The 13,203-nt window shown below is 42.1% G+C and overlaps 1 protein-coding gene across 3 annotated transcripts in view; it reads left to right on the forward strand.

Moving 5' to 3' along the window:
• prex2 (phosphatidylinositol-3,4,5-trisphosphate-dependent Rac exchange factor 2) overlaps positions 1-13,203 on the forward strand; it is a 152,016-nt gene that overhangs the window by 55,237 nt on the left and 83,576 nt on the right. For all 3 annotated transcript variants that reach the window (XM_015955247.3, XM_054751157.2, XM_054751158.2), the window contains exons 11-13: positions 4,058-4,158; positions 11,251-11,354; positions 11,448-11,497. In XM_015955247.3, coding sequence (XP_015810733.3) covers positions 4,058-4,158; positions 11,251-11,354; positions 11,448-11,497 — 255 coding nt within the window. The remainder of the gene's footprint in view (positions 1-4,057; positions 4,159-11,250; positions 11,355-11,447; positions 11,498-13,203) is intronic.

The following is a 13,203-nucleotide window of genomic DNA, read 5'->3' on the forward strand; positions in this document are numbered from 1 at the left end:
CAGTTTCTGTTGGTTGTTTTTTGTAATGAAGCGAAACATAAAAGATGAAATTTGTGAAATCCTCTTAAATGGAAGTTCTTGTCATGTTTAAAACCTACAACAAGTGACATTTTCTACGAATGATGTTGACACGAAACCGAGATTCTTTTGAATGACTTTGAATGCAGCATCAGCTTTGATGACAGTGTGTTAATCAGAGTGTTAAATAGATGTGAAACTGATAAATTTACATTTATTGTTTGTAAATAACTAAAATCACTGTTTTAGTCAGATTAGAGCTACAGCTAACAGCGTTTTTAGCCTAGCATCTAGTCACTTTGCTGTTTATCGATGGTCTCAAATGACCAATGAAACATCTAAAAACAGACACATTTGTTTTATCTCTAGTCTTTTAACACATAAATGTTTATCATTTATGTTAAAATGCACTAATAATCAACCATGGACAAGCTTTCCTGCTTTCTCCTTCAGACAAAAATAAGAGCTGGACACTACAAATCCTACATTTAGAATAAAATGAGAATAAATTAAGAAAACAATGTAAAGCTTTTCAGACTAAATGACAAAATTAAATGTAATTGATACAGTTAGTTGTGATTTGCAGATATGTCCTTGGAAATTTTATTTACAAAAACTCAACGTCCTTTTTAACCAACCCTGCTCTTTATGTGCCAGAAAGTTCGACTAGCAAGCCACCTTATATGTGTAAGTAGTCTGGCCACGACCCGTAGACAAAGCTCAGTCGTAGAGGCAGAATCTATTGTCGTCTTTCAAAATATCTCTTCCAGAGGTGTGGACTCGAGTCAACTCGAGTCATTATTTTAATGACTTCTCACTTGTCTTGATAAAATCTATAAAGACTTACAACTTGACTCGGACTTGAATGCCAATGACTTGCGACTTGAATCGACTTGCATCTTTTGACTTGATGATGACTTGAGCATAATTAATATTTTAGCACAAAAGTGGCACAACGTGGACAAAAATCATGAATCATTCTTGGTTCTGGTTTGATCTTGTTCTGCTAAATGCAGCAACACTTTGTTTAGAATCAGTTTCAGTTGCACTTTCTGCTTGTTTGAGCAAATAAACGAAGGTTTAAGAAGCTTTATTTCTGGAATTTATTTATTATCATTGTCATTAAATTGAAGTTGGACAGATGACTTGAATATGACTTGAAAATTCTAAGTTAAGGACTTGGACTTGACTTCGACTTCCACATCGACTTTGGACTCAGCTTGGACTTGGTTGTCTTTGACTTGGACTTGACTGGAAAGACTTGTGACTTGCATAGCAGTGACTTGGTCATACCTCTGATCTCTTCACACAATTGGACAGCACTAGGACCAATCAGAGCAACAAACTTAGTGACATATTCATGGGACGGAGATCAGTCAATGAGGCAGTCTGCCTTAAAACGTTAAAGAAGAAGAAGAAGAAGAAGCAATTACATGACCTCCATATTAAATGCACACGATCTCCATCATGGCCTGGAAGTGAGCTCCGGAGCATTCCAGTGGTGCTCCTCACCGTGTTTGTTTGACTTTTGTGGTGAAAAGAGATTAGAAGGATGTAACCAGAAAGGGTCCTGCTGAGTTTCTCTAGTTCTCCTTGTCCTATTTTTTCTTCTCAGCAAATGAAATAAAATTACCCCATTCAGCTCATTCAGCCTATTAGAGCATCAGATGGTGTTTGTTGCTTCTTGCGGCTGGTTTGTTTTCTCTTTCTTGTTTTCTATCAAGTAATTGCCAAGATCCAGTTAACTGTTTGTATATGATGGTGCTGTTCTGCAAGTGAAAAACAAATGAAGTGAAATAGACAAAATTGGTTGTTTTATGAGACAAGCGTGGCCCTTAACAGTAAATAAACCATATGTTTATGTCTCAAGGGTGAATGGAGAACTCTCCAGATCTCCTTTGTGTATTTCTTTGTATTTTTGTTGTTTATGGAACTAGGATTGGGACAATATTACATTTACCTTGTACCACATTTAGTAACTTGAAACATGTTTTGTAACTATGACTTTTGTTTTCTAGCATGTAATTCACGTTTTGTTACACGTAGCCTTCATTTTGTAACACAAAACTTGTTTTCTAACATATAACTTTCGTTTTTTAACAAGTAACTTCAGTTTAGTAGCATGTAATTCTCATTTTGTAACATGTAACTTTGGTATGTGACATGAAACTTTTATTTTATAGATTGATTGTTTTCTGTAAGTTATAAAATGAAAGTTTCATGTTACCAGTGGCGGGCGGTGCGTTCCACCCCTGGGCCTTCAGTGATTTCCATTTCAGTCCAATCTAATTTAATACACCTTAAAATACCATCAATAGGACATCACAGCTGGAGAAACCTCACACACACACACACACACACACACACACACACACACACACACACACACACACACACACACACACACACACACACACACACACACACACACACACACACACACACACACACACACACACACACACACACACACACACACACACACCCAGTGGCTGGTCAAGACACATAATTTCCAGAGTCTTTAAAATCAAACTCGCATTCCCAGTTGAGAGTAGGAAGCTGACCACGGACACCGTCAAATCTCAGAAATGAAAGACGGGTTTAAGAGATGAGACAATAAAATAAATAAGTAAAGCAAACACATTATTTGCATTTGTTTTGGAGAAAATTGTACCACGAAACAATTGAACATGTTGGCGCAGCTGCACACACCACGTCATTCACAATATAAATTGCATAGAAACAGAACACAGAATAATTTCATTTTGCCATTTTATTTCGTTACCATTTATTGATTATTAACAAAATAAAATGACAAAACATTAAAAAAATATTAATAAAATGTTTCTACTCACCAACATAAATGTCCAGCATGGATCTCCTCCTCTCCTGCTCATTAGAAAATAAAATCCATCCTTCTTTCTTTCCTCAGGAAAACCTCAGTGGCTCTGTACAGTTTATCTGTGCGCTTCAGGTCCATGAGTGGATCCTTTTCTATGGACATGGAGGCTAATGCTGAAAGACGTGTCTGTCCGGTCGTGTTTCTGGCGTACATTTTAACGCGCTTTAATGATACCAAATCCATCTGATGCGAGCAACGGGCATTCCCAGCAGAATAACCTGCAGCGGTTCTCTGAAGCTGTTAGCCGTGGGTACCGTTCATAGTTGCTTGCCTGAAAATGACGAACAAATCCTTTCCCCTGCTGGGACAAGCCAGCTAGCGTTGGAGTCAGACGACCTGTTCTCACAATATCCATTTTTTCTTGAAAGGTCCGTCTTGAAAATGGTGTGGCAAGTAAATCTGCCACCAAGTCGGTCCCTTCTCCTCTTTCAGCCATCATGTGTTCAAAAATACACCGATAGCTGCCTATAGGTACAAATCTCCGTATTTAGTTTTGATATTTTGCTTAATGCTGCTAGAAAAGTTCTAACTACTGCTTATCCAATCACAGGATGCGTTCATGTCAACTTTTGCGTGAGGCCAGCTAGCTGGCCCGGGCCAAGCTGACTCGTGAGCTGATTGGCTATCGCAACTAGATCGTCTCTGTTCACTTACAGCGGACAGTGGGCTTCTCGGTTGATTCTGAAGGCCTAGGGCAGACTTAATCTGCCTGAAAACACAAGCTAGCTTAAATCTGATTGGATAACACCCAGCCTTGGTATTTTAACACTGGAAGCAGCACAGCCAAGTGGGTATAATAGGATATAAAGAAAATAGACCAGTAAACATTTTTTTTAATTTAAAAATAATTACCAAAGGAAAAAAAATACATTTACGCTTTTGAGTACATTTAGGCCAGCAGAGAAGGCTTTGCTGGCCCTGACTGCCCACCACTGCATGTTACGTATTAAATTTTACGTGTTACAAAAAAAAGAATTACATGCTAAAAAAAGTTACAGTTACAAAACATGTTACAGGTTACAAAACTTGGTACAAGTTACATGTAATATTGTCCCAATCCTAGTTTCATGGTTGTTTTTTTCTTTGGGTTACCAAGCGTTTATTCATGCCAACGTTGTGTTTCGTGTTTTCCCCCAGTGAGTTTGTGTCCTGGCTGATGGAAATTGGTGAGACGGGCAACCCAGAGGAAGGAGTCCACCTGGGTCAAGCTCTGTTGGAGAATGGCATCATCCACCACGGTTTGTTCTTTTTTGTACATTTCAGACGTTCTTTATCATTCTTTAATTTTTTTGCTTTATGTTGCACATTTGTAGTTTTAGGTTGGCATGCCATTGACGTTCTTGGGTTGCACAGAAACGTTTTTAATTAACAACTGAACTAGTTAGTTTGTGAGAAGTTTTGTTTAAGGACAAGTCATGAGGGAGATGTGATGTGTTCACCAACCCTTCCAACGTGCTTTACATTTACACTTTTTGACTCATGTACGCTAATGTTGAATGAATTTATTGACAATTGAAGATAGAATAAGCTCTTAAACTAACGTTACATACCTCATTGTCAAATCAGCATCATTGTTTCAACATTCATTGCACATATACATATTATGTGTGATGTTATGAGATAGTTCAGAAAGAACTCAATTACCCAGAAGGCAGGGGAGTAGATTAGGAGGGAAACTGCATGGATGATACAGTAGTGGTGGCTAGTGCTAAATAAAGATCTGGAAAAGGAGTTTTCACGCCTCGTTTGCTTATTATGAGATTAAGCAAGACAACACATGGTGTCAGAAGTGGCCGTGAGCAAGACGAAGGACAGATTTGCCACGGGGGAGCCGCGAAAGACGGATGTAGAGGGAGAGTCTATGGAGAGCGTGAGTAATGGCGCGCTACAGAGCTACATGCTAAAGACCGGTGCTGCATCGTGTGACGCTTGGGAGCGAGGGTAAAAGTGAAGCTGATCGTGTGTGGTCACTTAGAGCAAACAGAAGAGGAATCGGTGCCTGTGAGAGCAGATAGACAACAGTAAAGAGCTGCAGTGATTGAGATACCCCGACGTGCTGCCATGGATAAGCTAAGCCCGCCCTCATCCATGCAAGTGACTGGTAACCTTGCTGAAAACTGGAAGCGCTTTAAGCAGAGGTTTAATATATATTTGACTGCAAGCGGAGCAGGGGGAGATGATGAAAAACTGAAAGCTCACATCCTTTTGCATGTTATAGGGGAAGATGCATTGGATATATATAATAGCTTTCAGCTGGATGAAGCTGATTTGACTTTGGCTGACGTGATGAATAAATTTGAAGAGTACTTCGTACCTAAACAAAATGTGACCTATGAGAGGTACAAATTTTTTACCCATGATCAGAAGCAGGGAATACCTTTTGATCAATATTTAGCAGAGCTTCACACATTAAGCAAATCGTGTGAATTTGGGACTTTGAGAGACTCGCTAGTAAGAGACAGGATTGTCTGTGGAACTGTGGATAATGCACTGAGAGAGAGGCTGCTCAGAGAGACTGGACTTACACTGGATAAGTGTGTCAGCATGTGCAGAGCAGCGGAAACCACACGAGCACAAGCAAAGGAGCTCCGGAGAGGTGAGACGTCAGTGCATGCTCTAAGCAAAGATGGAGTAATAAAGAAAACATTTACCAAACAAAAGTACCAAAAAGGGAAAGCTACAGAGTTCAGATGTGGTAAATGCGGAAGCAGTCACAGACCAAAATCGTGCCCAGCATTTGGGAAATCCTGTAACAATTGTGGGAAAATGAATCACTATGCCAAATGTTGTAAAGCAGCTCCAAAACAGAAAGTTCACACAGTCGATGAAGAAGCAGAGGATGAGGAGGAGTTCATTGTAGATGAAGTACACACCTCTACATCAGAGAAAGAGGAATGGGTGGTGCCAGTTGAAGTTAATGAGACAATAATTCCATTCAAGTTGGACACAGGGGCCCAGGTTAATTTGGTATCATGGGAACATTACAAAGCTATGACAAAAAAGAGCAAAATGCATCCGGTGAAAATAAAAGTCACTGGATACACAGGAGAGAGAGTTCCTGTTAAAGGTGGATGTGTTGCGACATTCAGATACAAAAAACACCAGATAAGAGCACAGCTGCTGATCGTGGATAAGAGTGTACAACCAGTCCTAGGACTCAGTGCATGCGTAAAGCTCAACCTGGTTAAAAGGGTGTACATAGTCTCCACACCAGAAGCCTCGAATGATCAGGATTCCCTCATGGAAGAATATAAAGACTGTTTCGAAGGACTTGGATGTCTCCCAGGACAACATAAAATATGTGTGGATAAAAATGTGCCACCTGTTGTGCATCCCTGTAGGAAAATCCCATTTGCACTGCGGGAAAAACTAAAAGACGAACTGGCACGCATGGAAAAACTAGAGGTCATCAAGAAAATAGATGAGCCAACTGAATGGGTCAGCTCACTGGTGGTTCTACAAAAGAAAACAGGTGCTCTCAGAACATGCTTGGATCCACGGGATTTAAATAAAGCAATTAAAAGAGAACATTTCAAGCTGCCAACCAGAGAAGAAATCATGGCACAGTTTGCCGGAGCTAAGTGGTTCAGTAAACTAGATGCCTCATCAGGTTTCTGGCAGCTGAGGCTGGACGAGGAGAGCTCTAGACTTTGTACGTTCAACACACCTGAGGGCAGATACAGGTTTCTTCGTCTGCCATACGGCATCTTGTCAGCTCCTGAAGTCTACCACAAGACCATTCATATGATTTTTGAGCACATTCCAGGAGTGGAGACCATGATGGATGACATCATAGTTTGGGGAACCACTAGAGAAGAACATGACCAAAGACTGAGACAAGTACTAGACAAGACAAGAGAAGTCAATCTGAAACTAAACAAAGATAAATGTGAGTTTGGAGTGAAAAAACTTACATTTGTGGGAGATGTTGTCAGTGAGAATGGGGTGAAGCCAGACCCAAAGAAAACGTCAGCAATATGTAACATGGAAAGACCAAACAACAAAGACGACGTCAGAAGGTTTCTAGGAATGGTCACCTATCTGGCAAAGTTTGTCCCACAACTGTCAACATTGTCAGCACCTCTCAGAAGTTTGCTTGAACAAAAGAATGAATGGATCTGGTCCCATGAGCAAGAGCAATGTTTTCTAAAGTTGAAAGAGATTCTCACACAAGAGCCAGTGCTAAAGTTTTATGACCCAGAGAGAAGCACCAGGATCTCAGCAGATGCATCACAACACGGACTGGGTGCAGTGCTGTTGCAGCAACATGAGGAACAGTGGTTGCCGGTAGCCTACGCATCCAGAGCTTTGACGAGTGCAGAGACACGATATGCTCAAATTGAAAAGGAGCTGTTAGCGAGCATGTATGCATGTGAACGTTTCCATCAGTATGTCTATGGCCAAACTTTTGAAGTGGAAACTGACCACAAACCACTGGTGTCCATCATGTCCAAACCACTGAATGACTGTCCAGTACGGATACAGCGCATGCTAATCAGGCTACAGAAATACGACGTTCACATGATCTACACCAAAGGAAAGTATATGTACACAGCTGATACATTGTCAAGAGCAGTGGATAAGGAAGAGCATGAAGACCTTGAGAAAAGTCTGGACATACAAGCGTATGTTGACATGGTGATGACATCTCTGCCAGTATCTGCTGACAGATCAGAACAGATAAAAATAGAGACAAATGCAGATGAAGTCATGAATGAACTTAAGAGTACAATAATGAAAGGATGGCCAGAAAACAAGAAAGAGTGCTCAGCGAAAATCCAGGACTACTGGAACTGCAGAGGAGAACTAACTGTGGTGGATGACATAGTGATGAAAGGGAGCAAATATGTCATACCATACTCGTTACGCAAACAGATGCTCCAAAAGATCCACGAAGGTCACCTCGGAGAGGTCAAGTGTAAACGCAGGGCAAGAGAAGTAATGTACTGGCCAAGAATCAACCAAGACATCAGCCAGACCACAGCTTCATGTGAACAGTGCCGCATCTACAGGCCCAAACAGCAGGCGGAGCCACTGCTGGCTCACCCAGCACCACACAGACCTTACTATAAGGTAGGAACAGACCTGTTTGATTTTGATGGGAAAAGTTACATAGTGGTGACAGATTACTTTTCAAACTATCCAGAAGTTGGGCAACTGCAGACAACTTCAAGTAAAGCAGTAATTGCTTATCTAAAGACTGTCTTTGCCAGGCATGGTGTCCCATGTGAACTTTTCTCCGATAATGGGCCCCAGTTTTCCAGCTGTGAGTTTGCCACCTTTGCTAAGGAATGGGGGTTTCAACACTCAACATCAAGCCCCATATATCCAAAGTCCAACGGCTTAGCGGAAAGCTCTGTCAAGATAATAAAAACATTAATGAAAAAAGCTCAGGACAGAGAGGATTTTCAGAAGAGCCTACTGATCTATAGAAGCACACCGTTGCAGAATGGAATGTCACCAGCTCAGATGCTGATGGGGAGACGTATTCGTTCCAACCTGCCAGTCAATGAGGACCTGCTGACGCCAAAAACTGCACATAAAGTTAAGGAAGCAAAGGATGGACAAAAGGTGAAACAAAAACAGCTGCATGATCGCAAGGCGAGACACCTGCCTTCCTTGAAGCCAGGAGACAAGGTGCGTCTCAGAGACATTACTACAGGGACCTGGAGACATCAAGGTCAGGTGAAGGAGGAGGTGGCGCCACGTTCATACAAGATCCAGATGGAGGGTGGAGTGTCCCTGAGGAGAAATCGAGTAGACCTTCAGCTACATCCAGAAGGAAAAGACACAGAATCTCAGGAGACAGTGCAGCAGGACAAGGAGAAATCTACAGAGTCAGCAAACAGAGGGTCAGAAGACGCTAGAAGTGGCCCGTCACAGGATTCTGCGTCACCTGCTGCTGAGAGACTTTTGAAAACTATGACATCACCACAGGGTGAAAGACTGGTGAGACCAAAGAGACATGTTCAGCCACCTAAGAGACTAATTGAGAGTTGTTAGAGTAAATGTGGCAAGGTGTTCTAAAAAAAAAAAAAAAAAAAAAAAATGTAGAGAGAAGCTGAATGCTTATTTGTTCCAGGTGGAGGAGTCATTTTGTCAGTAAGGTTATGATGTTCGTCAGGAAGGTTGCATCCTAACAGATAATTATTATTGTTCCATAGGGAGAAAGATGTGATGTTATGAGAGAGTTAATTATTATTGTTCTATAGGGAGAAAGATGTGATGTTATGAGATAGTTCAGAAAGAACTCAATTACCCAGAAGGCAGGGGAGTAGATTAGGAGGGAAACTGCATGGATGATACAGTAGTGGTGGCTAGTGCTAAATAAAGATCTGGAAAAGGAGTTTTCACGCCTCGTTTGCTTATTATGAGATTAAGCAAGACAACACATTATGCATCATTGATAAGTAGGGATTCTTGTTTCCAATAATGTATGCCAGTCAAGGATACAGCCATAACTGTAGACACAGCTTTTGTCAAACCACGCAGAAATGCTAAATAATAGCAGTTCACTATTCATCACTGACAAAATAGATCCATCTCAAACAAAAATGGTCTCACGTCCACAACCCAACATAATACAGCGCTTAAAAATGTCCTTCATGTGCATCTCTAATAATAATAATAATAATAATAATAATAATAATAATGGATTGGATTTATATAGTGCTTTTCAAGGCACCCAAATTGAATATTCACACACTCTCACATTCATATACTGTCGGTGATGGTAAGGGGCAGTTTGACAGGCAAGACTACCATTTCCCGCCATCAACCAAGTTGTGTGAAGTGTCTTGCCCAAGAACAAAACAGCAGAAAACCCCTGGCCGGGGGTGCTGGAGTGAAATCCACGACCCTCCGATCATGAGACAACTCGCTCTACCTCCTGAGCTACTGCTGTCCTAATCATCACATCATCACAGCTTCTTAGCTTAGGTGTGTTCTTGCTGTGTCGTATCTCTAATTCCATGCTGTAGTTCTTTTTTATAACACAGAGCAGTTTTGTTTACCTGTTTTCCCGCTACGTTTCATTTGCGGCTGCAAACTTCCTCAGGCTAACGCGTCAGCATGAGGAAGTTTGCAGCCGCAAACGAAAACGTAACGTAGCGGGAAAACAGGTCAACAAAACTGCTCTGTGTTTTAAAAAAGAACTACAGCATGGAATCACAGCTTCTGTTAGCATCTCATATTAGCTTCATACTTTTGAGCGACATCTCACCTGATGCAGTTGGTGAAGGATTGGGCAAGGTCTTCAACTATTGGCCAATAGGTCAGAAATACCGCTCCATCTCAAAACAGTCGTGGCACAATATGTTGTTCATTGACTCATCAAATGGCCAATGAAGTTTGTAAAACAACAATCTCCCATGAAGGCCCCTAACGGTCTTTTGCATTAAACTTAAGGACGTTTGGGATTGGTGAAGCGCTACATGAAGTGTTTGTCACGCTAACAAAAAGTGAAAACCTCACCTCATCGTCATTTGTTTGACTGACAAATATTGCTTGGAAACATGTATACGTATCACCCAACCTTAATTATTAAGTATTCTGAGAAGGGTTACAGGCTGCTTCCAGATTCCAGCAGCAAAAGGAAATTTGATCCTCCGATTGTTCCAAATTTCGTGACGCGTAAGAGAGCGAGGAAATAACAAACGGTCTGGAATTCTACAGAAATGTTAAAAACTCCCAAGCTTTAGTTAACAAAGCTAATGTACAGTAAATGCACGAGGTTATAGCTGATTATTAGTTAGTTAATATATGACCTAATTTCATCTTCATACATTATTCGTTCAGAGTAAGGCTGAATGTCAAGTTGGGTCCTGAATCATTCAGAGGAATGAAATTGCTTCCTCACTTGGAAACAGAATTGGGTTTTAAAGCCGTTTCTGACAGAAAGGAATGACCCCGAGCCCCTCTGAGCATCCCTTAGTGCAGTTGGACATCCCCACGAGGAAAAACAGGAAGATCTTTTCATAAGAACCTTTAATGGAACCTGCATGGTTGCGGCTAAGAAAAAGGAGCCAACCTATTAGAGCTGGAGGGAGCACGTGAAAGCCGCCTGAAGCAAGTGAAGCATGGAGCTCTGAGCGGCCGTGTTATGTGTGACAGCTTTGCGTGAGGTTGGATTCTCCACCTCTGTGGAAAGCTCGTTTCTTTATGCAGCCCTGCTTGGCCTGAATATAAATTTAAACCTCTTATACTTCCGAGTTTAAAGCCAAACAAATAGCGCTCCCTACAGAGTTCACTTTTTTCTTTAGTTGTTTCTTTTCGAACTTTGGCACATCTCTTTTCATTTTTCTATCTGCTTCTCCTTTTTTGTGTCCCAGTCACAGACAAACATCAGTTTAAGCCTGAGCCTGTGCTGTACCGCTTTCGCCTAGACGACGGCACCTTTCATCCCAGAAGCGACATGCATGATGTTATAGCCAAGGTACAGATGCAACAGTAGAAGCTGAATTCCCATTTCTACCTTGAAAATATCCAATTGCAACCATTTCTTTCTTTATTTTTTAAAAATTCTCAGGGTGTTCGGCTGTTCTGCCGTCTTCATAGCCTCTTCACTCCTGTCATCAGGTATGCATCCATTGAATTTTATACTTTTGCACATAGAACAAGATTAAGCTGAAAGCCTTGAGTGTGGTGATGTGGGCAAAGGTTTAAGGTTTAAATATGGCGTCTACCGTATTTTCAGGACTATAAGTCACACTTTTTTTCATAGTCTGGCTGGTCTTGCGACTTATACTCCGGAGCGACTTGTATACCAAATTACGTATACCGCGCTGCTGCGGACCGGCTCCGGACCAGGAATAAGCTCCTCTGCCCCGCCATCACCTGCTGCAGCCTGTGGCGGGGTGCTGCGGGCCGGCTCCGGCCCAGGAATGAGCTCTCCCCGCCCGCTGGGAGGGTTTGAAACGCTGCCATCCTCTGCTGGAGACCAAGGTGCGCTGCTGCGCCCTGGTTGTTTATTCTGTTATTGTTACCGGTACTTGTCTTGCAATGTGAAATGCTTGGTCTCAGATTTTGTAAGAAAAAGAATAAAATTTCCCCCCAAAATGCGACTTATAGTCCAGTGCGACTTACCGTAAATCCTCTAATACAGGCCCGGGCCTGTATTTGACTCAAGCTCATCAAGCTCCAGGCCTTTATTGGAAGGAGGGCCAGTATTAGAGGCAGGCCTCTATTTCTATTTGAGCAAAATGAACTAATGGTTTGCTGGAGTTTTTGACAATTAAAATTGTGCCCACATTTTCAAAGTTAAACACATTTCTTTTAACAACGGTAGTTTCTGCTTCAGCCCTCTCCCCCCTCCCCCTGCGCAGCAGCCGCAAACTCACTGATGTGCCTGCAGCCTCTCGGAGTTCCTGCTGCTCTAAACATTAAAATAATTATTTCATTTTCTGTTCCTCACTTCTGATGACCTTCAGTGGTGTCTGTTTGTTGCAACAGCAGGTACAAAAACTAACTTGTTTTTATTTGACTATTTTTCTGTCCTGTCTGTTTATTATCTTCCTGCATCTCCTCTCAATCCTAAAGAAAAACTGCTGCCTGGGTTCATATATATTCACCTCATGAGTTACCTTTGAACTGCAGTTCTAAAATATCTACCGACCGCAAAAACAGCGGAGCGCTCGCTGTTTGGCGGCCGTATCAGTGATCAGTGCGTTGGAGGACAAGTTGATGCGCGCACCGCCCCGCTCCACAGCATGCAGCGAAATGCATCAGGCGCAAATAAAAGACAGAAAACATTAAAGGAATTGAACCGACATGAACGATCGCGTGTCAGTACCTACGGTCTGGCACAGCGCATTGCTGATCACAGAGAATGTGATCATACGATAATTCAATAGGGAGCGTGGTTTCACAGACGCGGAAGTGAGAGCGTCGGTGAAACGCCGGCTGCTCTAGGAAACCCCCGAGCGTTCGAGCGTCAACGAAGTGACACAGAAATGCCGGGCTTTCCAGAAGTAAGTAAGATAACTTACTATGAGCTGATAGTTCGTTGGATTGATCGGTAGGTTGGAAACTCTGATCATGAATCTGAAGAAACGATGACTGAGCTGTAAAGGCGACTTCCGTTTATAGCCGCGGTTTGTGACGTAGATGCGACGTGGAGGGAATCCCCGCGAGGGGCATGCTGGGAGTCCCTACTTCGCGGATTTTCACCTATCGCGGCCAGGTCTGGAACGCATCTACCGCGATAAACGAGGGATTACTGTAGTTCATACACCCCCTACTGCTGCTCCCCATAGTGTTCTGCAGCATAATCAGCACGTTCTCTT

Source organism: Nothobranchius furzeri, chromosome 7 (assembly GCF_043380555.1).
Source record: "Nothobranchius furzeri strain GRZ-AD chromosome 7, NfurGRZ-RIMD1, whole genome shotgun sequence".
Taxonomy (NCBI): domain Eukaryota; kingdom Metazoa; phylum Chordata; class Actinopteri; order Cyprinodontiformes; family Nothobranchiidae; genus Nothobranchius; species Nothobranchius furzeri.